Consider the following 24,709-nt stretch of genomic DNA (forward strand, 5'->3'; position numbering starts at 1 on the left):
AGAGTTGGTAGTGCCATTGGCTACACGGAATGGGTAGGTATGAGAAGAGAACGAATGACTATGTTGATGATACTGTTTTGATTATATGGTTGCTGTAGGATACTGTGCATCTACCATTTCTTGTGGAAACGCCTGTAACAACAGATGAGCCATGAGAACACATTGTCGAGTTTTATGATAGTGCACTGCGTGTCATCGTCGGCACACTCCCAGCCATAACACAGTAGTATATAGAACTATTTTCACACATATGCATACACAATCATATTTGCCCAGCAATCAAATACACTAATTGTCTCCTGGTGAACTGAAAGAAAATTCAATTACGAAACCTAAAATTGCATCCATATAAAGTGATGATTGTGCAATATTTTGTTTGTGATGACCATCTAATTAAATAATTATTATTGAGACCCTGTGGGTAGTGATATAATGCTGCTGATGGTTGAAGCACACTTTCATCTGTTTAGTCAGACAAGTAAAATGTTCAGTAATGGTGAAATACAGAATTAATTAATTACACAACAAATGTATGTTTGTGTGGTGTGGAATTTGTTAAATGAGAATCTGTGGTGTATGTATTTTCAAGAACAAATTGATACTGCATCATAATAGTGAGAAACAATACAATGACATAATGCCCAATGTCTTCACTACAACTCATACTTTTATTTCCATGTACTGGATATGTTTCAAACTTTACATAATAAGGTGGCACACATGGTGAAGCAATAAACAAACATTATGGAAAGAATTAGAGAGAATCATATTGAAATGAACTGATGACAGAAAAGATTATTTGCAATATTCTCAAAAAGCAAATGTTTGTCCTTCATCAACATTACACATAGTAATGAGAAAAATCTTCACACTAAAATACCTTGCTGCTGGAATTCATAAGTGGTTTTAAAGTTCCTTTTGGTGAAACCTAATAACAAATGTTAACAACATCAAATCTTAAAGTGCACGTAGACCAAGGTTTTCATCTGCTATATTTTATTTTAATTAAGACACATGTAATAAATATTTCAAATTGTTATATATGATTTGAAGACAAAAAACTATTGTGTCTGCCATAGCAGCAGCACTACAAACAACTTAAAACTTGCAGTTACATGACTATCTCCCACTGCTGGATGTCCCACAATTTTGATAAAGATTAGCATTTAATATAACTTGAACAGACATAATCACTTGCTTGAAAATTTAGATGGTGCTATATTGTGGAAACTGCTTTTCTTATAAACTTATATAACAAATTCAGAATGCCCTCTTTAACTTTGAAGTCTACTTTTCGTGCATGATGTTTTGTACTGCTAATGGCAATGTCAGATTGAACAGAAAGTATCCAAATTTTACGGGAATGCATTGGTATGAGCCAAAGATAAACAGCAAAATAAAATCACACAGCCTTACTACAATGTGGGGCCAGAACAAAGCTCTGACTGTGATAAATTTTCGATCGATTATAAAACAGCTGCTAAATTTCTTTCTGAAAGAGATGTGGTTACAAAAAAAGTGTGAGAATGTTTATTCAAAACAGCAAGTTCCTAAATTTAATTGCTCAACAGTGATCAATGCTTCTGCACTGTTAACTCAACTAAACACCTTACAATTTATTCCCAAAGAACAACAAACAGAGTTGCAAAATAACTTGCCTTTTCAGCCACTTAACATCATTCCAAGTTAATGATGCGTCAAACATGTTTTTGACATATTCATTAATCCCTGAGCCACCAGATGACTGAACACTGTCAGCAAACACTCCTCTAAAGTTAGCCAACCTGAAACCGAGAAACAAGTGTGAAGAGGTATTGCTCAGCAATTTTGCAGAATTACACACATTTCACTGACTTGAAGTAGTAGCATAATTATATTTGATAATATCAATATTTAGCAGCATATTATCTATAACTTTATTTGAGTCAAAATAAAATGAGTATTACATTGACAATTTTATGAACTGAAAAAAAAAACCATTACAAATGCATTGCAGCTGTCTATAGCAAAGACAGAAAAAGACGAAAGGCAGGTTAACACATGGTTTAAATGGAAATGCTGTGTGGCTAGGGCCTCCCATTGGGTAGACCATTTGCCTGGTGCAAGTCTTTCAAGTTGACACCACTTCGGCGGCTTGTGTGTTGATGGGGATGAAATGACTATGATAAGGACAACGCAACACCCAGCCCCTGACTGGAGGAAATCTCTGACCCAGCCGGGAATCGAACCAGGGCCGTTAGGTATGACATTCCATCGCACTGACCACTCAGCTATCAGGGGCGGACAGATTAACACATTAATGGCAGTAAGAACTTATTTTGGTTTCTGCTGACAACAGATTTTCCTCACCCTACTTCAGGGTTGCTACACAGTAATAATGAAATAGTGTACTTGTCACCTTGCCCTCGAGTTTCTCTATCCTGTGCTCTTCACAGTTTTTCTAGTTAAGTTAGTCCTCTTTAATTTAAGACCACTAGCTAGACTTCTGGATAATTACAGAAAGAAAAGTATTATGGATAGATGACTAGAAAGTTGAGCTATTCAGTGCAATCAGAAGCATTTGAGAATAAGCATGGGTGGAAAAATGGGCAATACTGCAAAGAATTGTGGACCAGAAGAAGGACAAGTTAAACAAACAAGACAGCAACTGCAAATTTCTGTTTAAGGGGCATTAAACCTCAGTCTTCCTACAAATGCAAATTTAATTTTTGTAAAATCAGATTAAACAATATTAAGTCAACTTGTAAACTACTGTATCTAGAAATAATATGACAAGACTGCCATGAATTGCACGTCCAGGTACACCAGATAGCGTCAGTGTTTTAATCCTTGAAGTATATATTATAATATCGATGATAGGAATGATGAGGAAAGAAATGAGAGGTGTATAAACTGTAAATAATCATTGCACAATACTTCATATAGATGGAAAAACAGGTCATACAAATGAATGTCAGTAAAAGTTCTGTGATGAGATACAACTGATTGAGGAAAAGAAGATAGTATCGAAGAAGGTTTAGTGTTCTAATTTTGTACTTTAATTCTCTTACAAAATTGGAAAAAATATTATAAGAAACTAAAATTATTATTTCAGTCATCCATTGACATACAGTGATTGTTTTTCAGTATGGCATCAATGTTGCACTTCTTGTGTGCGATCCATAACCACTTGATCTTAGATGTTAGTAGATTTATGTAATAATTTTTTCTCAGTCACCTTTCTTGGTGTTTGCCAACAGTGATACATCATTCTTCACTGGACTTCATCACCTCGTGCATGGGTGGGTGCTAAAAAGTCTTCCAAGCAACTTGGATGATGTAAATGACTGAACGTTAAACCTTCTGTATTCATACTTTCTCTTGCAAAAACAGTACAAAGAGAGTTGCTGATTTTCTTTTTTAAACTGATGTTGCTTGGACAAAATCAAGACAAGAATTTTATCTACACAAGCCAATTTGATGGTCATTTGTCGTGGTTCCTATTCCAGCCATGATCTGTTCTCTTTTTCTGCTGGTCTTCTAGACACCTTGAATCCATGATGCCAAGAAACAAATGGCCCCATACAGCAGCCAGAAACACTCACCCATCCTGCCTTGAAGATGTGATAGGTTCAAGATATTCTCCCAGCTGCACAAACTGTAACAATGTCTCCCACAGTGGGATGTGCCGACACATACTTACTAATAAACATCACAAACATCTTTCTTTGTCAAGGAAGCCTGGAAATGTGATATATCATTTCATAAAAATGTCATATCACACTTCGCTATCCGTCCATTGTAGATCCCATCAAGGAGGTCAAGCTTTAGGGATGTAGAATGAGTCAAGGTCAACTTTAAAATAAGATGAGCAAATTTTAGAACCTCAATTTGTATACTTTGTTAAAAATAAACTGTCACTGTAATACTTAATGTTGTTATGATTATGCCAGCTAAATCTAATCAAGTAAATTGGAAAGAAAGCTGCTACCAAGAAAAAGCTTCTGCCTCCTCAGCTATACTAAATAGCTGTTTATTATGTGTTGTCGATTGCATAATATTTACTTGATTGTACTGATGCTTTCCAAAGGAAATAGTTAGATACATATGTAAATACTGAGTTCTGTTTCAAATACATTATTACTCATCATGTAGCTTTTGCTACTTGCCATGTTGCTACCAGAACTTTTCAATCCATGAATGTATATATTCAAATAATCTGTGAAAAAGTGTGGCTAGTGAAATATGTTTTTAATTTTCTTTTGAGCAGGTAGGATTCACAGTTTCTTGCTTTATGTTAGATGGGAGCTTGTCAAATACCTATGTGCCGAAGTTCATCACTCCACTCGGAACCCTAGACAAGAATGCAAGTCTTCATGAAAATTATATTTGTCTTTTGTGTACATCACAGTTCAGTTCAAAACTGATTTTTATTGTTAGCAACAAAATTGATTGTATGAAGTGAGTGAAGAATTCCAATATCCATTAAAACCTTTTGCAAGAAGTATCATTGTCTTCCTTACAGACTTACTGCTCACTTCTGCAGAATAAGCATTTTATTTAATGTAGGCGCACTATCCCAGAAAATAATTCCGTAATACAGCAAGGAATGGAAGTATGCAAAATAAGCCACCACCATTGTCCCTAGCTCAACACAGTGAGAGATGCTTCTACATCCAAAACATGCTGAACTGAGATTCTGTGGGTTTTAGGCTTTTTCCCGCTAGAACACAAGGAGTTTTTCCTGGTGTTTAATTTTATGTACGGCAATTAATGTCTACTTCTGGTGCTATTATTGCTTGTTTGAAATCGGCATGATACGAGTCTTTGGAAGATTAAGATTTGAACTGTTGGTTGTGAACTACTTGAAGGCCTGTCCAGTTATCATCAGAAATGTGTCTGGGGTTCTGGTTAATATGCATGTCGTCAGCAAACAGTGCAGGTTTGGAACTGCACTTTAAACTCTTTGGAAGTTCATTTATGTAGGTTAAGAACAAGAGTGGGCCTAGTTCTGATCCTTGTGGGGTCCCACATATCATTTTCCTTGTTTCCATTCAATTTTACCCTTATTTGTTTCAGTGGGAAACAAGGCTCAAAACGCTGTAGAAATATGTGTAAGAAAGAGTTAAAGTATTTTCCATCAACCTTATCTGCCCCATAATTTCTGTCTAAACACTGCAATCAATTTATAGTTCATGATTCTGCAATACATCAGGTCTCTTCTGGTATCTATGCCTAACTGGTCAGTATATTTTATTGTTAACATTTGACAACCATAGTCAAACAAACCATTGACAACTGGTGTTACATCTAAATCACAGTAACTTATTGGGTCTAAAAAGAACTTGTCCATGGGTGGTGTACTATGTCCTTCAATCCATGCCAAGACATCAGTGTGGCAAATAATCCAAAGCTGGACATCAACAACTGTAGGTGCCTTTGATCAGTACTTTCTGACAGAAGTCAGCCTTAAGGTCTCTACAAACTATAATTCTACAATCAGCTTGTGCTTTATCACATGCCTGTACATAGGAAAAAATTCCACGTTCTGCAAACAAATAGTTTATTCATGTTTTTGCAAACAAATAGTTTATTCATGTTTACCAAACATGTTTCACCAGATCATTCTAGGCATATTCAGGGGTCTACAACATAAAGAAAATTATTTAATTGTACATATTTTGATATGAGATCTGTAGTAATTCTTGGTAGGTCATTTAAATTATCTTACTATTTACTGTGTGGGGTTGCTAGCCCCCAATAGGGCACCTCCTGAGGTGATGGATTGAGGAACGCTCACTGGATGTAGTGGGTACCGAGGAAATAAAATAATCGAGGTGGATCAAAACACCCCATGGGTGAGTCAAAAGCTGTGGAGAAGGCAAATGTCTCTAGGGGAGGATGGGCATCTATACTTTATGCCACTTGTCTTCCAGGTTAAGAGCTGTGCTGGGATTACCTTCCCCCCCACTCACGCAAAAGATAGATGGGTCAAGACTCTCTACAGAAGCCTCAGAATCATGACTGTCTCAACTAGAATCAGACACAGTGAGAGACATTGGACTTCTCTTTTATAACCTGGAAGGTAAACAACCTGTACAGGCCAGGAAGTTTGCAGAATATGACCAAGGAGTTATAGAAACATAGGTTGAAAGTAGCAGCTCTTCACAAGATTAAATGGAAGGGTACAGGCTTGAAAAAGATTAGCAACGGGAACATCCTGTATGGGGACTGTGGTGAGTGCCATGTATAAGGTGCTGGTATGTATGCACTTGACTAATTAATAAAAGCAGTGAAAGAGTTCAAATCCATTAACAACATATTCTCCCACATTACGATCACTTTACACCCGCAATATAGAATTTTTTCCTTGCTTTTGAAGTGATACACTTGGACTTTTTTCTTTACAAAATAAAAGAAATAACTGCTATGCTTTTTTTGAAGAATTATTTTCTGTGTAAAAAAAATGGGCTTGTTAAAGTGGGCATCTGAGTTGGAAAAGTTAGAAAACATCATGTCAACACCACTTATATGGTATATCAAACTAGCATTAGCTCTCAATTTACAGATGCTGATTTGAACGGATGTTAACATGATGTTGCACATTATGTTCTTGACATGAGTGGCAGCATGCAATGTGAGTACCATAGCATAATAATGTATCATTTGAAAATGGATACAGAGTGAAAATTGCAATAGTATCCAGAATAAAACAAAAAGGAAAGATAAATGGTGATAGTGTTATCATTTAGAAAATTTCATTCATTTGATATGAATATCAGATTGTTGCGATACGCTCTGTACTTACATCAGGTGTGGAGGAAGAGAGAATTTATTACGAATGTCTGCATCGCGTATTCCAAACATCGGTGCATCAACAGTCAGAACAAGTGCTTTGAAGCCAGCTTTTTCAGCTCTTCTAACAAGATCCTCGGTTACTGCCCTGAAACAAGAAGCAATATTTCCCTAAGTATGTGATATGTGAATGACAAAAAGAGAAGAAACAAAAGTGCCTGAATTATTCCAGAGAAGTATAGTTTCTTTGCATATTAAATTTAAAATCTTAATATAGCTATGAGAAACACGAGAAATGTATAAGACAAATCTTCTGCTGAAATTTCTATCAAAACTCTTGCTATTTATCCCATATCTAAGAAGAGCCATTATAATTAAATACTGATAGAACTATTGTCAAGAGAAATAATCAAAAAATTATAAATTTTATTCTTTATTAGATCACCAGCAAAATAAATATAGTATAACTGAATCAAACAAAATTATAAGGCTCCAGAGATACACATTATCCATTATAAAAAGATAACAATGAGGTGTTCACAAGAATCTCTGCTGTTGCTGTTCTCAGTTTCTTTCCTATGTATGACCTGTTTCTCTTTTTGGATGATTTATCCTTCTATTTTCAAAGATTATTTCCATTTACCAAAGTGTCAATGAATCAGATATCTTCTTTCAATACAATTCATACTAAGTTTTAGCTTGTAACATGTACGTCTAACTACACATATTTTCTCATTTATCTTCTTTAAAAAATGGGAAGGCTAAGGTTTAACATGTCATCAACATTAAACATGGCATACTAGCTCAAATGCACACAGCTAGGGGAGAAAATTAAACATGGTTCTGCAAATTGGATGTTCTGACTTTTACTATATGCCAAACTCAGGATCATCATTCTGGGATTTGAAATTGGTACCAGTATATATTTTAACAGGTAGTGGATTCTATTAGTTATCCATAAACTCTTGAATTCATCAGTTTTATGAAAATGTGAAAAAAATTATTTTCCACATGTTTTCACTTCTTATCATTTGATTTTCTTATGATCATGCTTTTCATAAAATGTAAATTCCCTTTTTCTATAAAAAAAAGGACTTTCTGAAATATATTTGAGTATATGACAGAAATCTGTTATAACTTTTAGGCCACCGCCCACACACTACATTATTATAGATTTGACTGAGGAAGAAAAAAAAAAAATCTTGCTCGCCAAGCAGCAGCAGGAGAACAGACACATATAAAAGTAAGGAAATTTCCAAGATTTTGGAGCCAGTGGCTTCTGATTCTGGCAGAAGGCTTGAAGAAGAAGGAATAAGTATGAAGATAAAGGACTGGTGAGGTTTAGGAAGTGGGGAGAGTTTGAAAAAATTTCCCAGAATCATGGGTTATGGGAGACTTATTGGATGGAATGAGAAGGAAGATGGATTTTTGGGGACTGCACCAGATGAGATTTGAAAAGCTAAGAGCATAGAGGTAGAAAACAGGGTAATAAACAAGCCAGAGATTACTGACAAAACCAACAAGAGTTAATAAGAGTGGAAAGCTAAGTACACTATATATGAAAGAGATTGTAGGGAGGGGGTGGGTGGAATAGACATGCCAGTAAACAGAAGTTATAGAAAAGTAAAAGGGACTGAAGAAAGAGAATCAAATAGTTAACTAATGAATACTGCAGAGCCTATAGGACAAAGAAAAGAATAAATCGGTTTTCTGTAACTTGGCAGTGTAGTGACACAATTCTTGATAAATTAGCTCTCTTACCTAAATATACAATGGATAAATCAAGGCACTTTTAAAAACTGTGATTGAATTTTTTAATATTACTATTTTTAGTCTTCTTGATATGTGGTTTTTTGTTGTCTAACAGCTGCAGTGCCAGAGAATATTTCTGTTTTTGACTGGAGAATATGTATGGTCTTTCTATGTATTTAGTATCTTTTAAATCTTTGTGGTCTTGCTGAGATTCACATTAGTTATTACAGTCGCCATGCATGGAGACATGTATCTCAAAAGAATACTAAAACTGACTGTAACAAACACAACTACATAATTTTAAAAAAACTTAAAACATGGGCCAAAGTGTTACAGAAAAGATGGAGAAATGTAAGCAGCTTAGGGTTGGGTTGCTAATATATGTGACAGTAAGGTGCTTCATTTAAAGTAGGTTAATTATCTGCATGTTCCATGATCATAGTTGTGACCTCTCTGAGTGATATGGAATGAGTCACTTTTACTGACTCTGACCAAAGTGGCCAGAGATTGTGGTCATTTATGTGTAAGTTGTGCTTGTGTGAAACACACACAGTGCTTACAGTTAATTTTATTGTCCATTAAATTCTTTACATCACTGGGTAGGCAGTTAAAGACTTTTATACCTCACTGCTTTCTCTGCCGCATTAAGACTGAGTTATGGGTAGTGTGGATCTGTGCTCCTAGTATAATACTTATGAATATTGATGTTGCATCCAAACTGTGATGGATTGTTAACTACAAACTTCATTAAGGAGTAAATGTACTGTGATGCTATTTTCAGTGTGCCATATGTAATTCCTTTTTTATAGTGTGTTCTCCTGCCGACACTTGGTAATAGATTTTTTTTATTTGTCAAATTATATTCAACTGTTAATAGAGCTGTCTATAAGAGCTTCTGTATGGATACCACATATTATCCTTCTTACACAACTTCTGTGCAACAATCACGTTTTTATTCAATGAATTAGCTCAGAATATGATGCCATAAGATGTTAGTCATTGAAAATATGAAAAGTAAGTCAACTTTTTGATATTTTCATCTCCAGTATCTGATACTATCTGTAATGCAAATGTTACAGAACCTAAACATTTAAGATTTGTAATGTATGACTTCCAGTTCAGGTTATAACCAACATAAACACCTAAAAATTTACAGTATTCTATTTCATTTACTGATTTCTCAATTATTTCTAATGGTGTGGTCAGGTCTTGTGCAATAGTGTATTGCATATGTCATGTTTTATCTAAATTCAGTGACAGTCCATAGTACTTGAATGGGTGACCGTCCAGGTATGTCACGCAATATTAACAATTTTCCCCATGCCTTTATGGCAGAGGAGGCAGGAGGGTTGGTGGCATAAAGTCCCCGATCGTCAGTCTCTGCGCCAATGTCATGCATTAAATTCAAAACCTCTCTGCAGTGTTTCATGAAGTGAGGATATGTGACGCTCTTAATGGTGATCCACCCATTTAATGGGAACGTTACACTAAGAGGGCTCCTTGGTACTCTTCGAGAGGAGTACGCAATGTGCTGACACCAGCCTTCACCATCTCCATTCTCTCATCATCCTTAACATAAACATGGCACTACACTACAAACACACATTCTTTCCAGCCACTTACGCTTAACAGATACTCTTATACATACAACTCTCATCCCTTGTGAAGGAAAGGTGCCTATAGGCATGAAGGATAGGGAATATCTTTCCCATTAACTGGCTGAACCTGCCCTTTGGGGTCTCCCAGCCATTCATGCCATATGACTTTATATTATTTAACTACTACTGGATGCGTGAGCGCATGTCCAATTAATACAGCCCTATGTTCTCTACTCTTATCTGTCCATTTAATTTACAATATTCATCTTGAATGGAACATTTCAAATGAGCTGACTATGACCGCAACTATTTGATGCCTGAATGCAATTTACTGGATTTTCATTAAAGGAAATGAGGTTAAAATCTGTGCCTGACCATTTCTGTAATCACTTAGGACAAATGCTGTGCTGGTTCCTTTGAAAATGTCCTGGCCACTTTCCTTCTCAGTGCAAGTTCGTGTTGTGTCTATAATGACTGACTTCACTGCCATGTTAAATCTTAATCTCCCTCTGCATCAACACTGACATTATTATTCGTTATTTTTCAAATATACACAATGTCATCAAAACTTCTGTTCATTCCAAAGACACCAGGTATTTAACTAAAAGTGTGTCAGATCTCCCAGTATTACTCTCCTGGCATTCTATCTATGGGAAAAGCATTCCACTTAGTTCTGATATGCTGGCAGATAATTTTTATTTTTTATGAAGTGTGGTCCAAGGTTGCTGTCACTCACATTCTTCTTCATCTGTAGAATTATGAGAGCATGCTGAAAACTCTTCAAGTTTTTTAAATAAAACAAATGTTATCAACATTGTATATCTTCAGTCTTCATGTCTACATATTTGCAGCACTCTAGTGCTAGAGAGCTCTGAATGGTGGGGTGTAACATTGTGGTGTGTAATGTATTGTTGTGTGTGAGACACAATGTGCTGTAATTGTGTTTCAAAGAGAGTTCATTCTTACATGGAGCACCTTCTCCTTCAGCATAACAATGCCAGACCACACAAATGCTGTGTCACCTGCAACAATCCACAACATCCATTCACTGTCATCGATCATCTTCACACAGTTTCAACGTGGCCCCATGCAATTTTCATGTGTTTCCAAAACATAAAGAACATCTTTGAGGACTTCACTTTGATAGTGATGAAGCAATGCCAGCAGATGTGAGGTTGTGGTTTTGTCAACAAAGTCAAACACTCTGTAGTGATGGTATCAACAAACTGGTCTCTCATTGTATCCATAAATTGATAAGGACAGTCATCGTACTTTTCTACATAGTGTCATGCATGAACTCTTGTAATCAGTGGCCCCTGGGCACAAGTGTGGCCATGGAAACTGGGTCCAAACTTTTCTCCTTTTCTTACATATTGTTCTGTCACTGACCTTTTTAACCAATCCATAACAAAAGCTCTTTCAGTGACTGGCAGAGACATTTTACACAATATATGTTAAGACTTCAGTGGTCCTTAACAGTTAATTCCTAAGGGCCTCTAGAGTGATGATTGGCTTTAGTGCTTCCCTTACTACTTCTTCTTTTTCTTCAGAGTAACTTCACTAAAATTGGATAATTTCTGTGAATTCTCCATGACAGAATGCTTGAAACTGTGGACCTGCACAATCATACCCTGTTCAAATTGATGCAGTTGTCTTCATTGGCTCATTCCAACAGGAAACAAATCTGTGACACTGATACATTGAGCCTACATTTACTTGGCCACAGTGATATCACACAGAGCATGTTCACTAGAGTGCCTCAAGTCTTTTGGCAACATGTTGTATCTTGCCAGTGAAGTGACACAGAAAATAAGGCAGTAGATGATTATTTGGGTGATATGATGTTTAAAACGGCATCCTTTCTGTGTGACTTAGGTTTCTGCTGCTTGCTTAGAATCATCTCAAGTGAGTAATGGACAGTTGCTTTAACATAGCTCCTGCTGCACTGTCTTTATTACCCTGATATTCATATGATATTAACCTCTGATAAAAATTTACACTTCTTATAGCCGCCCAGACAGCTGAGTTCATTCCATTTTCCGCTTCTTGGACACAGGGAGGCACAAAAACCCTGTGTTGAATGTGCCTCGCAGATTAATTACGGGTACTGGTGTGCCAGCCAGCCTGGATATGGTTTTTAGCAATTTTTCACACCCACTTTATAATAACTCTGAGCCCCAGTCTAATAACCATGTAGGAAATTAATCAAACACAAATTAAGTTTTTTAATGACATTTCTGTCTGAAGTAACAGACATATAGATGTGTGCAATTCAGTTTGAGAACAAAGGTTGTAGACAGGCGGTACCTAAGTTGTCTGCTGCAATATACAATATTTAAAAATTATACTCATCTTGAAATTCTTGTTGCTGTGTATAATGACTGAGCCTGTTATCCTGCAATAATGTGAGATATGTTCTCTGCAGAGGCCACGGATTTGGCGAGTTTCACAACGAAATATCTTCCCTGGTAGTGATGATTGTTGTAATGGCATTAATGAAAGAATTATGTTAATAATGACGCTTTGTGCATTTTCAAAATAATAAGACTGGATAAACTAGTAATATTCTTGAATGAAACACTGTTTAAACTTCACACTTCAAAGTCAAAACAGTTCTTGAATTTAACAATTTCAAACATCATTTAATTTTCAGTTAATACATTTTTGATAGCCACAGTGAAGACAAGTTCTTGACCTGACTTCCCATGTCCATCATCCATGAATCCTTCACATATACTCTCCCCGAATTAACTGTCAATAAATTACAGAGTTAACAAAGATGTTACATTTTGGCAGTACAAAGAGTTTCACAGACATCAGTGCAATAGACTGCGATAAACTTTATGCAGGAAATGTTATTCAGATCACAAAGAAATTTTGTTCAGCATAGATGATGGCTGGACACTCTAAAACACTGTGTGTTTCTTTGTTTGTAGCAGCTGCACAGATGATTCTTGTGATGAGATCCATTTCAAGCTCCACACCACCACAATACATAAGAAATTTCATGACTCCCCACAGAAAAAAATCAAGGCTCGCTAAATTTGATGAGTGTAGGGGCCAGGAAATGGTCAACCATGTCCAATCCATCACTGAGGGAATGATCTATTCAAATGCCTATGAACACCCAGGCCAAAATTAGCAGGCATCCCATCATGCTGCACCTCATATTTGCTGGAACATCTTCAAGCAGTCACAGACTGTGAAGTGATTGTGCCACATTGTGCCGCACGCCATAGGGGTTTCTTGGTGCCCACAAATTCTCATTGTGGTGACTGAGTATGCCATCTCTAGTGAATGTGGTCTCATCAATGTACAATGCATAAGCTACGAACTGCACATCTTGACCACTTTGTTGCAGAAACCACTGTGCAAAATGTATGTGTGCAAGATGGGCATTGAGTGAAATAATTACATACATTGGAGATCAGAGGCACGTAGGGATTTGGTGTTCAGAACATTCTGGACACTAATAAAAGATCTTTTGAATCCAAAGCAATGGCACATATGCTGGTGCCTGGATTTGTCTCCACAGCATCCAGCGCATTCTCTAACGACCGAACACGCTGATTGTGGTCTGTCCTCACAAGCCTTGCAACTTCTTAATGCCCTGTACCCACACGGATTTTGATGTGGATGTGCAAACAAACTGTGGGGTGGTTGATGTCTGTCTGGGAAGAGTACTTGATAAATGTGTCCAGTGGCACACAGCTGTTCCATACATTAAGTGCATGTCTGTGAGCTCACTGTCCATATATTACCCCAGGCTAGGGCTCAAATGTGGAAATGCTCATGTTCCCCTCCAGTACTCACGTGTACAGCACCACGTAGTGATGTTTGTGGCCATGGGTTGCTACGCAATTCTGAATCCTTACAATGTGCTCCACCTACCTTGGAGTTTACTGCAACATTTCTGGGACACCATGTTTGTGTGAGTCCACGTAACATCATGCAATAAAAGCAGCTTCATTTTGTGTGAAATGAAAACAAATATTGAATAATTTATCCCATTCAAATGCACGACAAGTTGTAATTAGAAACACGATGTGATGAAATCAGCTTTGGTTTACTATGAAACAGGAACAAGTATGGAAGATTTTAAATCACTCAATAAAAAAATGATATGAGGAAGAATTGATAAACTTACAGCTCTCCAAGTGGTCCATCAGTGAAACAAGTTCACATTACTGGAAGTCACTATGTGAGTTTAACGTCCCTGGCTGTGAGTTTCCTACTATAACAGCTGAAGTTAATCACGTTATTGTGTTAGATAAGTTCTTAGGGAATAACTATCAAATTACATAATACACTCTATGCAAAATTATTTGCATATAAAGCCAGTGTTAGTTTGCCTTTGCTACTTGTCAATATTTCACTTCATATTTTCAATTATAATATATATTGTATGGTATTAGAAAGTACTGTATATCGAAGTCTGACCTGTCCTTATAGATATAGAGTTGAAACCATTTGATAGTAGATGGTGCTGCTTCTGCTACTTCCTCTATACTGCTTGTTGAAAGTGTACTCAGTGTAAATATTGTGCCCATCATACCAGCAGCTGAAATTTTGAGAGAATCTCACTGATTTAACTATCAGCATAAAGCTTAAAACTAGAGAGTGACAAATCAAAGTATATGCCAAGAGGGTCTTTAATTAACAATTGATCTGTTGTTGAGGCTTTAACATTATGACTTCAGAAGGCAGTCAAAAGGAAGTGCAACATGAAAACTGCATATAACATGTTACAGAAAGCCATAACAACAAAAAAGATGTTAACCACTGACTAATTTATCAAATGGAGAAGTAATAAAATTAACATAGACTAGACATACTAAGGGGAACACAGTGCCTCTCTTGTAAACAAAATTCAATAAAAGAATTAAATTGCTAATAATAATGTAGAGAGCAAAAGTGAAGTATGAAATAATAAAGTTTTTGAGAAAATGGAAAAAAGAACTACTGAATATCTTGTTTAGACATATAAGAAAAATATAACTGATTATCAAGCAGATCATAAACATGTGATCTTCTTCTTCTTCTTCTTCTTTTTTTTTTTTTTTTGGGGGGGGGGGGGGGGGGGAGTGAAATGACAGGACTTTAAGTAATTTAATAAAGCTCAAAACTACTATGATATTCATTAATTCAGTTTGTCCTTTATGGGCTTTTGCCATAGTTTATATGCCAACTAGCTCTGCAGATGATGAAGAAATTGATGAAATGTATGACGAGATAAAAGAAATTATTCAGATGGTGAAGGGAGACGAAAATTTAATAGTCATGGGTGACTGGAATTCGTCAGTAGGAAAAGGGAGAGAAGGAAACATAGTAGGTGAATATGGATTGGGGGGAAGAAATGAAAGAGGAAGCCGCCTTGTAGAATTTTGCACAGAGCATAACTTAATCATAGCTAACACTTGGTTCAAGAATCATAAAAGAAGGTTGTATACCTGGAAAAATCCTGGAGATACTAATAGGTATCAGATAGATTATATAATGGTAAGACAGAGATTTAGGAACCAGGTTTTAAATTGTAAGACATTTCCAGGGGCAGATGTGGATTCTGACCACAATCTATTGGTTATGAACTGCAGATTGAAACTGAAGAAACTGCAAAAAGGTGGGAATGTAAGGAGATGGGACCTGGATAAACTGAAAGAACCAGAGGTTGTAGAGAGTTTCAGGGAGAGCATAAGGGAACAATTGACAGGAATGGGGGAAAGAAATACAGTAGAAGAAGAATGGGTAGCTCTGAGGGATGAAGTAGTGAAGGCAGCAGAGGATCAAGTAGGTAAAAAGACAAGGGCTAATAGAAATCCTTGGGTAACAGAAGAAATATTGAATTTAATTGATGAAAGGAGAAAATATAAAAATGCAGTAAATGAAGCAGGCGAAAGGGAATACAAACGTCTCAAAAATGAGATCGACAGAAAGTGCAAAATGGCTAAGCAGGGATGGCTAGAGGACAAATGTAAGGATGTAGAGGCTTGTCTCACTAGGGGTAAGATAGATACTGCCTACAGGAAAATTTAGAGACCTTCGGAGAGAAGAGAACCACTTGTATGAATATCAAGAGCTCAGATGGCAACCCAGTTCTAAGCAAAGAAGGGAAGGCAGAAAGGTGGAAGGAGTATATAGAGGGTTTATACAAGGGCGATGTACTTGAGGACAGTATAATGGAAATGGAAGAGGATGTAGATGAAGATGAAATGGGAGATAAGATACTGCGTGAAGAGTTTGACAGAGCACTGAAAGACCTGAGTCGAAACAAGGCCCCGGGAGTAGACAACATTCCATTAGAACTACTGATGGCCTTGGGAGAGCCAGTCATGACAAAACTCTACCATCTGGTGAGCAAGATGTATGAGACAGGCGAAATACCCACAGACTTCAAGAAGAATATAATAATTCCAATACCAAAGAAAGCAGGTGTTGACAGATGTGAAAATTACCGAACTATCAGTTTAATAAGTCACAGCTGCAAAATACTAACACGAATTCTTTACAGACGAATGGAAAAACTGGTAGAAGCGGACCTCGGGGAAGATCAGTTTGGATTCCGTAGAAATGTCGAAACACGTGAGGCAATATTAACCTTACGACTTATCTTAGAAGAAAGATTAAGAAAAGGCAAACCTACGTTTCTAGCGTTTGTAGACTTGGAGAAAGCTTTTGACAATGTTAACTGGAATACTCTCTTCCAAATTCTGAAGGTGGCAGGGGTAAAATACAGGGAGCGAAAGGCTATTTACAATTTGTACAGAAACCAGATGGCAGTTATAAGAGTCGAGGGGCATGAAAGGGAAGCAGTGGTTGGGAAAGGAGTGAGACAGGGTTGTAGCCTCTCCCCGATGTTATTCAATCTGTATATTGAGCAAGCAGTAAAGGAAACAAAAGAAAAATTCGGAGTAGGTATTAAAATTCATGGAGAAGAAGTAAAAACTTTGAGGTTCGCCGATGACATTGTAATTCTGTCAGAGACAGCAAAGGACTTGGAAGAGCAGTTGAACGGAATGGACAGTATCTTGAAAGGAGGATATAAGATGAACGTCAACAAAAGCAAAACGAGGATAATGGAATGTAGTCAAATTAAATCGGGTGATGCTGAGGGGATTAGATTAGGAAATGAGACACTTAAAGTAGTAAAGGAGTTTTGCTATTTAGGGAGTAAAATAACTGATGATGGTCGAAGTAGAGAGGATATAAAATGTAGACTGGCAATGGCAAGGAAATCGTTTCTGAAGAAGAGAAATTTGTTAACATCGAGTATAGATTTAAGTGTCAGGAAGTCGTTTCTGAAAGTATTTGTATGGAGTGTAGCCATGTATGGAAGTGAAACATGGATGATAACCAGTTTGGACAAGAAGAGAATAGAAGCTTTCGAAATGTGGTGCTACAGAAGAATGCTGAAGATAAGGTGGGTAGATCACGTAATTAATGAGGAGGTATTGAATAGGATTGGGGAGAAGAGAAGTTTGTGGCACAACTTGACTAGAAGAAGGGATCGGTTGGTAGGACATGTTTTGAGGCATCAAGGGATCACAAATTTAGCATTGGAGGGCAGCGTGGAGGGTAAAAATCGTAGAGGGAGACCAAGAGATCAATACACTAAGCAGATTCAGGAGGATGTAGGTTGCAGTAGGTACTGGGAGATGAAGAAGCTTGCACAGGATAGAGTAGCATGGAGAGCTGCATCAAACCAGTCTCAGGACTGAAGAGCACAACAACAACAAACAACGGGTTTTTGACACATTATGCGGATGACATTATCTTGTAATGTACAGTATTTCTTTTGACAAAAAGTAGTTTACCCTTACTTCTTTCATTATACTGCATAAAAATGAATGTTACCTTCACTTCACGAGTCAAATCCTTCTAATTTTGTGTTGAAAAAAGGAATATGATAAAGAAAAAGATATAAAATAGGTGGATATATTTTAAGAGATTAAGAGTAAATTATATAATTCTGATTACATGTGTCAATAACATTTAAAGCCTGTTTGATATATTTTTTTTAATCACAGTTACATTCTAAGAGTTCTAAATTGATTGAAAAATACCTGCCAGTTGGTTGGGTCTGAATGGAATCATATGGTGGCTTTATGAGATTGTTGTCTTTTGGCTTGCCTCTTGCAAATTCCAGAGCATCTCTACAAATAAACCAGCAGTAATCTGCAAGCATTGTTTCATTCCAAATGCCCTGATATATTTGTTCAGTTACAGAAATACCCTGATGGCATTTTTTTCCATGTTCATCACTGATAACTCCACAATTAGGAGAGAAAAAGTCTCTATGTGAGTGGAGAAAATGAATTTTATGGGGCGTATTGCATCCAAGCTGATGACGTTTTTGCAGAAGTACTGTCACCAACTGACTGTAGTTTTCATCTCTTTTGTTGCCGAAAAGTCCTCCCTTCAACACACCTCAAACATATTTTACTTTCTCCTCCAAAATCCAGTGAAACACAGGACCCTTTATACATTGTCAAATTTTTGGCTAAAACAAAATACCTTCCTTAACTTTTGCACCACTAAGTGATGCAAAAGTTAAGGAAGGTATTTTGTTTACAGTTAGTATTGGTAATTTGTCTCTTGAGTACTTACAGGCCTGTCCTCCTCAGTTTACACTTTTTACAAAAATTTTCATCAAATCCAACTATGTACAACGGAGTAGTAGAAGGACATCTTTTGGGTCCACAAGAAGCTTGGCAATAACTTTTTTCTCACTTAAGATTTTTTGCAGGCAGCCTGTGAGAATATAATTCGATTTCCTATACCTAATGTCCTGCATACATAAGAAGCAGCAGTGATTAATTTCCCCCATTCCATTTTTAAGAATACAGAAATGACTTTTAGATCATCACAGGTTTTCCACTTGTGTTCAGCATATTTGATTGAGTCGAGGACTGCCATGTTGGCATGTTTTCTTCAGGTGTACTGCAGACCAATGGAAAAGAAGGAAGAAGGCTGCAATTGTCAAGTAAAATAGCTATCAAATTAAGTTTGGGGGAGAGTATAAATAACCTCCAATCAGCTAATTTGCAATTCAAATTAAAATAAAATATTTCATAAAAAAGGGGTGGGGGTGGAAGGAAGCTGTTCCCATGATGATGTCTGCACTGTGAGATCCTAACATTACACTGGAGAAGATTCCATCGATGTAGTCTTTACCCTAGAAGTTCTGCTTTCTTGTTCGACAGATCCAGGTCTCAAACCTCGCCTGACTCTGTATATGCAGTTTATCATCTTTTTCATCAAAACCAGACTCATGGATGTGGAAAACTTGTTGGGTTCTTCTTCTTCCACACTGTCTTTATTTCCTACTTACAGCTAATAATTTTGGAGTGGGGTAGGAACTGGTACATTATATGAATGTGGAATAGCTAGAAAAGTGGATGGAAGATTAGGGTATTGAACTATTCCTCTTCTCTTCATTAACAATCCTGCTTTTATAAGTACAGTCAAGAAAAAGTAGTAGTTACCTGTATAGTTTGTACGCTCCCACCAAACCATAGGCACAGCAACAGCTATAAATAATTTTTTTTTTATTTTTCAGCCATTCTCATAGCATAACTGAACAAGGATTGCAACATAAAATATATCTGGAGCCATGACTTATCCTAGTCCCCTATCTTCACACTAAAATAAAATTGATAAGCAGTGTTTATGAGACAAAATGTTATTTCACCACAAATGTGATAAAAAATTATTCATTGACTTAACAAATTTTACACTTCAAAATCATTTGAAAATCAGAAATGCTGTCTCCTGCTACTGGTGTGTGTGAGTTTGAGTGCACCAAGTGTAGCGTCACCGCATATGCCTACTTAAATCAACCATCAATTGTGTGAGCATGGGCTAGCCACTGGAGACCACCTGTAGGAAGATGCTCACAGCACTGTTTCTGCCACACCGTCTACCAGTGATTCGTGTCTACATACACGTGGAGCAGTTCTGACTCACAATCACTATGTTCATTTAGTTTGTACTGATAACATCAGTTGTTCTGTGTGTTGCTTATGTTGCTCCCTCTGTATGATTCTTTTGTCTTGTTATGTGTAGAGTCATGAGGGGCTCATTTCCATTATTGTTCAGAGCTTTATAAATAAAGCCATATTTGTGTTACTTGGATTGGTTTCATGTATCCCTTGGTTACTACACAGTTAGTGATGGTTTGGAACCGTTTCCATGTGTGCAGTCTCTTTAAATGTGATTTCATCGGGATTAGTCATTGTGAATGTCATGCGACCGGCCCTGATTGAACAGCTTACTTTGGCAATAACCATTTTGTCGGCTTCCACCCACTTTTCCTCCATATGATGATTCAGCCAAGGAATGGAAAGCTTATGGAAAAAGACTCAGACAGCTCTTTTTGGCTTTCGATATGACAGACTCGAATTTGTGCAAAGCTTTATTCCTCTCATGGATTCCACCTAAGGTGTATCAATTACTGTGTCAGCTTGTCCATTTATAAGAACCAGCAGATCTTACTTTTGATCACATATGTAGTTTATTGACAAACTAGCGTTGCAAATGAATGCATGCCATAGCAGCACAAGTTGAATTCTACTTATGCGTGAGAAACCAAACCAGAAATACAAGGCCTGGGCAGCCAGACTTCATGATCTTAGCCATAAGTGTCAATTTATTACTGACGGTCATAATTAACCTTATGCACACCCTGTGATGCGTGATACAATTATCTGTTTAGCTCCAGATATGGAAGTGCGCCAGAAGGCTTTACTCTGTGAAAACCCCATGTTTGCAAATAGCAAAATCTTTTGAAATTTCTCAGGCAGCAGGTGATCAAATTTAAGTGTGGGGAGATGTGACAGTAGTGTCACAAGATGTGCCCACTAGCATGACAGGCACCTTGCACAAGGAAGCGGCAGTGGTGGCATTAAACTTGCAGGCCCAGCACTGAGAGACAAAGGCTGGCCCACAGCTATAACTGCCACTGCTTCAGCATCAACATTCTCTTTTCCCATCTAGTTCTTTCTGTTTCGTCCAGAATGACCAATTGGTGTCCAGAATGACCAATTGGCATGCAAAAAACATTGGGCTACTTGTAATGTTTGCCAGAAGAAAGGCGACATCACCTCTGTGTGTCATTCACTGAAGGTTGCTCTGGATATGGACATGGACGTAAACTGTGTGACTCCAGTGCTTGTGACTTCCCCCAAATTGTTCATCGAGTTAAGTGTTTCTTGCCAAGTGATCAGCTACAGGTTGCACAGGTGCTGCAGTGATGTTAATTAATTTCCAAACCTATGAGAGTTTAGGCTAGCCACATTGACACCAGTCATGCGGAAGCTAGTCAGAAAACAGCACATTGCGCTGTTGGAATAATTAATGGCATCTGCCTCTTACAAGTAAGGGGTTCATTCTGTTACATTTTTGGTGGTTGCTGATGCCAGTGTTAAGAACTTGTTCAGGATAAACACATTTAAGGAATTTGAATTTTGTATCACCAATGCAGTTTGCCTTCTAACCAATCAGATACCATATTTTCAATTGGAAATGCTGTGTGAGTAGTTTTTGAACTTGTTTTTTGAAGGTGTAGGGTAGGCTACAAATTTTTCTGCTCATATTTCTTTAAAACCCATGGCTCGGCCTCATTTTTATTGAATTGTTATTCCTGTCATCCTGAAAGATCAAGTGAAACCAGAATTGGACGGACTTCAATCTCTAGGAGTGAAGCAACCTGTAATGGCCACTGAATGGTCATCTCTGCTGGTTGCAGTTCAGAAGCTGTCGGGGAAACTTCACCTCTGTGGTGATTTCAATACTACTGTCTACAAGCAGTCAGTCATGGATATGTAGTATCCTCTCCCACACCAGGAGGAACTGTTGGTGAAAATATTGGGTGGCCAGCACTTTCCTAAAATTGATTTGTCTGAAGTGTGTTAGCAAGGTTCCTGTGAATGAAGAGTCTAGGTGAGTTCTGGTTTTGAATACTTCCTTTAGTTTCTATCAATACTTGCACCTTCCTTTTAATGTGGCTAGTGCCCCTGTCATTTCCCAATGCTTTTTAGAGCAATTGACTATGCCTTTCCTGGATTGCATTAATTACCTGGATGATATTGTTGTCACGAACTTCTCCAAGGCTGATCACTTAAAAAAAATGCTCACTTTGTTTTCTGTCTTATGACCTGAAGGCTTACAGTGTAGCACCGCAAAATCTCAGTTTTTTTCAACCTTCTGTTGTTTATTTGGGATTCAAGTTCTCATAGGATGGAGGTCGACCTCTGCCAGACCACATCTATGCTGTTACATCTATGCCTCACTCCCTGTCCATGAAGGAGCTTCAGGTCTTAAAATAGCATACTACCATACCTTCTTGCTGGGGGTGGCCACATTGGCCCACCCGTTGTATGCATTGTTGTGTTTGCTGGGGCCTGAATTGCAAGCATGCATTTCTGATGTTGAAATCCAAACTACTTTTGGTCCATTTTTTAGCTACATTTTCTCCAGACCAGCAAATAGTTTAGGTGACTGATGCCTCACAGTACAGCCTTGGTATGGTCCTAGCATGGCGCTATGCCAATGGCTCTGAATGACCTGATGTTTTCACTTCTAAATCTCTCATTCTGGCCTAGAAATGTTACTCTCAGGTGGAAAAAGAGGTCTTGTCACAGTCTGTGCTTTCCAGAAATTTCAGGATCTTCTTCTACTTCTTCTTCTTCTTCTTTTTGGGTCCAAGTTTCACCTTATTACAGACCATAAATTCTTGGTTTCCTTGTTAAAACCTGACACTTCCTTGCCTGACAAGGCAGCACACCACCTACAATGCTGGGTGCTGTTCTTGTCTTGGTACAGTTATGAAATCCATTTTCGACCCATGACTAAACATGCCAATGCAGGCGCCTTGTCCCATCTCCCTGTGGATCCTGCTCTCCACTTCGATCATGAAGAATTGCTTTGTTGCCATCATAATACTGAAACACAGGCCATGGTCAAGGGTTTCCCAATTATGAACTTGCACATAGCAGCTCCTGTTGCCGCTGACTTGGTTCTCAGCCAAGTTTTTCAATTAGTTAAACAAGGCTGGCCAGATAAATAGCCATGTCAGGCTTTGCACCCTGTACACGAAACTATCTTTCCTTATTATATACGTCTCTGTTTTTGACAGTGTTTTGGTTTTGCTGTTGTCCACGGAAAGGTCAGAGAAGAAGGCCAGTGTTCACTTTGTCTGCTTGCCGGGGGGTCTCATCCGAGATGTGGAGGAGGTCCTGCCAGTGGCGATTGAGAGCACTGGGTGCACCCGACGGCAAATTGTTGCTCATGTCGGCACCAATGACTCCTGCCATCTGGGTTCAGAGGTCATCCTCAGTTCATACAGGCTGTTGGCGAAGTTGGTGAAGGTGGAGAGCCTCACTTGCGGGGTGAATCTGAGCTAACTATTTATAGTATTGTTCCCAGAACCAATCGCGGTCCTCTGGTTTGGAGCCGAGTGAAAGGCTTAAACCAGAGGCTCAGATGATTCTGCGGAGATCCGGGGTGCAAATTTCTCGACCTCCGCTATCGGGTGGAGAAATGTAGGGTTCCCCTGAATAGGTCAGGCGTGCACTACACGCAGGAAATGGCTACAAAGGTAGCAGAGTATGTGTGGAGTGCACATGTGGGTATTTTAGGTTAGAGAATTCCCTCCCTAGGCCCGACAAGACACCTCCTGAGACGCGGCAAGGTAGGAGTAGGCAAAATGCAACAGGGAATAACAATATTAATGTGCTAATAGTAAACTGCAGGAGCGTCTATAGAAAGGTCCCAGAACTGCTCTCATTAATAAACGGTCACAATGCCCACATAGTACTAGGGACAGAAAGTTGGCTGAAACCAGATGTAAACAGTAATGAAATTCTAAACTCAGATTGGAATGTATACCACAGAGACAGGCTGGGCAGTGAAGGGGGTGGCGTGTTTATAGTGATAAGAAGTGCAATAGTATCGAAGGAAATTGACAGAGATCCGAAATGTGAAATAATTTGGGTGAAGGTCACGGTTAAAGCAGGCTCAGACATGGTAATTGGATGTCTCTATAGGCCCCCTGGCTCAGCAGCTGTTGTGGCTGAGCACCTGAAGGATAATTTGGAAATATTTCGAGTAGATTTCCCCACCATGTTATAGTTCTGGGTAGAGATTTTAATTTGCCGGATATAGGCTGGGAGACTCAAATGTTCATAACGGGTGGCAGTGACAAAGAATCCAGTGAAATTTTTTTAAGTGCTTTATCTGAAAACTACCTTGAGCAGTTAAACAGAGAACCGACTCATGGCGATAACATATTAGACCTTCTGGTGACAAACAGAACCGAACTATTTAAAACAGTTAACGCAGAACAGGGAATCAGCAATCATAAAGCGGTTACAGCATCGATGATTTCAGCCGTAAATAGAAATATTAAAAAAGTTAGGAAGATTTTTCTGTTTAGCAAAACTGACAAAAAGCAGATTTTAGAGTACCTGATGGCTCAACACAAAAGTTTTGTCTCAAGTACAGATAGTGTTGAGGATCAGTGGACAAAGTTCAAAACCATCGTACAATATGCGTTAGATGAGTATGTGCCAAGCAAGATCGCAAGAGAT

The 24,709-nt window shown here is 38.0% G+C and overlaps 1 protein-coding gene across 1 annotated transcript in view; it reads right to left on the minus strand.

Annotated features, from left to right (window-relative positions):
• The window catches only part of LOC126203064 (uncharacterized), a 41,324-nt gene that overhangs the window by 10,330 nt on the left and 6,285 nt on the right, over positions 1-24,709 (minus strand). Inside the window, exons 3-5 of the mRNA XM_049937302.1 lie at positions 14,565-14,685; positions 6,788-6,922; positions 1,659-1,784 (exon numbers count right to left, since the gene is read on the minus strand). Coding sequence (XP_049793259.1) covers positions 1,659-1,784; positions 6,788-6,922; positions 14,565-14,685 — 382 coding nt within the window. The remainder of the gene's footprint in view (positions 1-1,658; positions 1,785-6,787; positions 6,923-14,564; positions 14,686-24,709) is intronic.

The sequence above is a fragment of the Schistocerca nitens genome, chromosome 9, assembly GCF_023898315.1.
Source record: "Schistocerca nitens isolate TAMUIC-IGC-003100 chromosome 9, iqSchNite1.1, whole genome shotgun sequence".
Lineage (NCBI taxonomy): Eukaryota > Metazoa > Arthropoda > Insecta > Orthoptera > Acrididae > Schistocerca > Schistocerca nitens.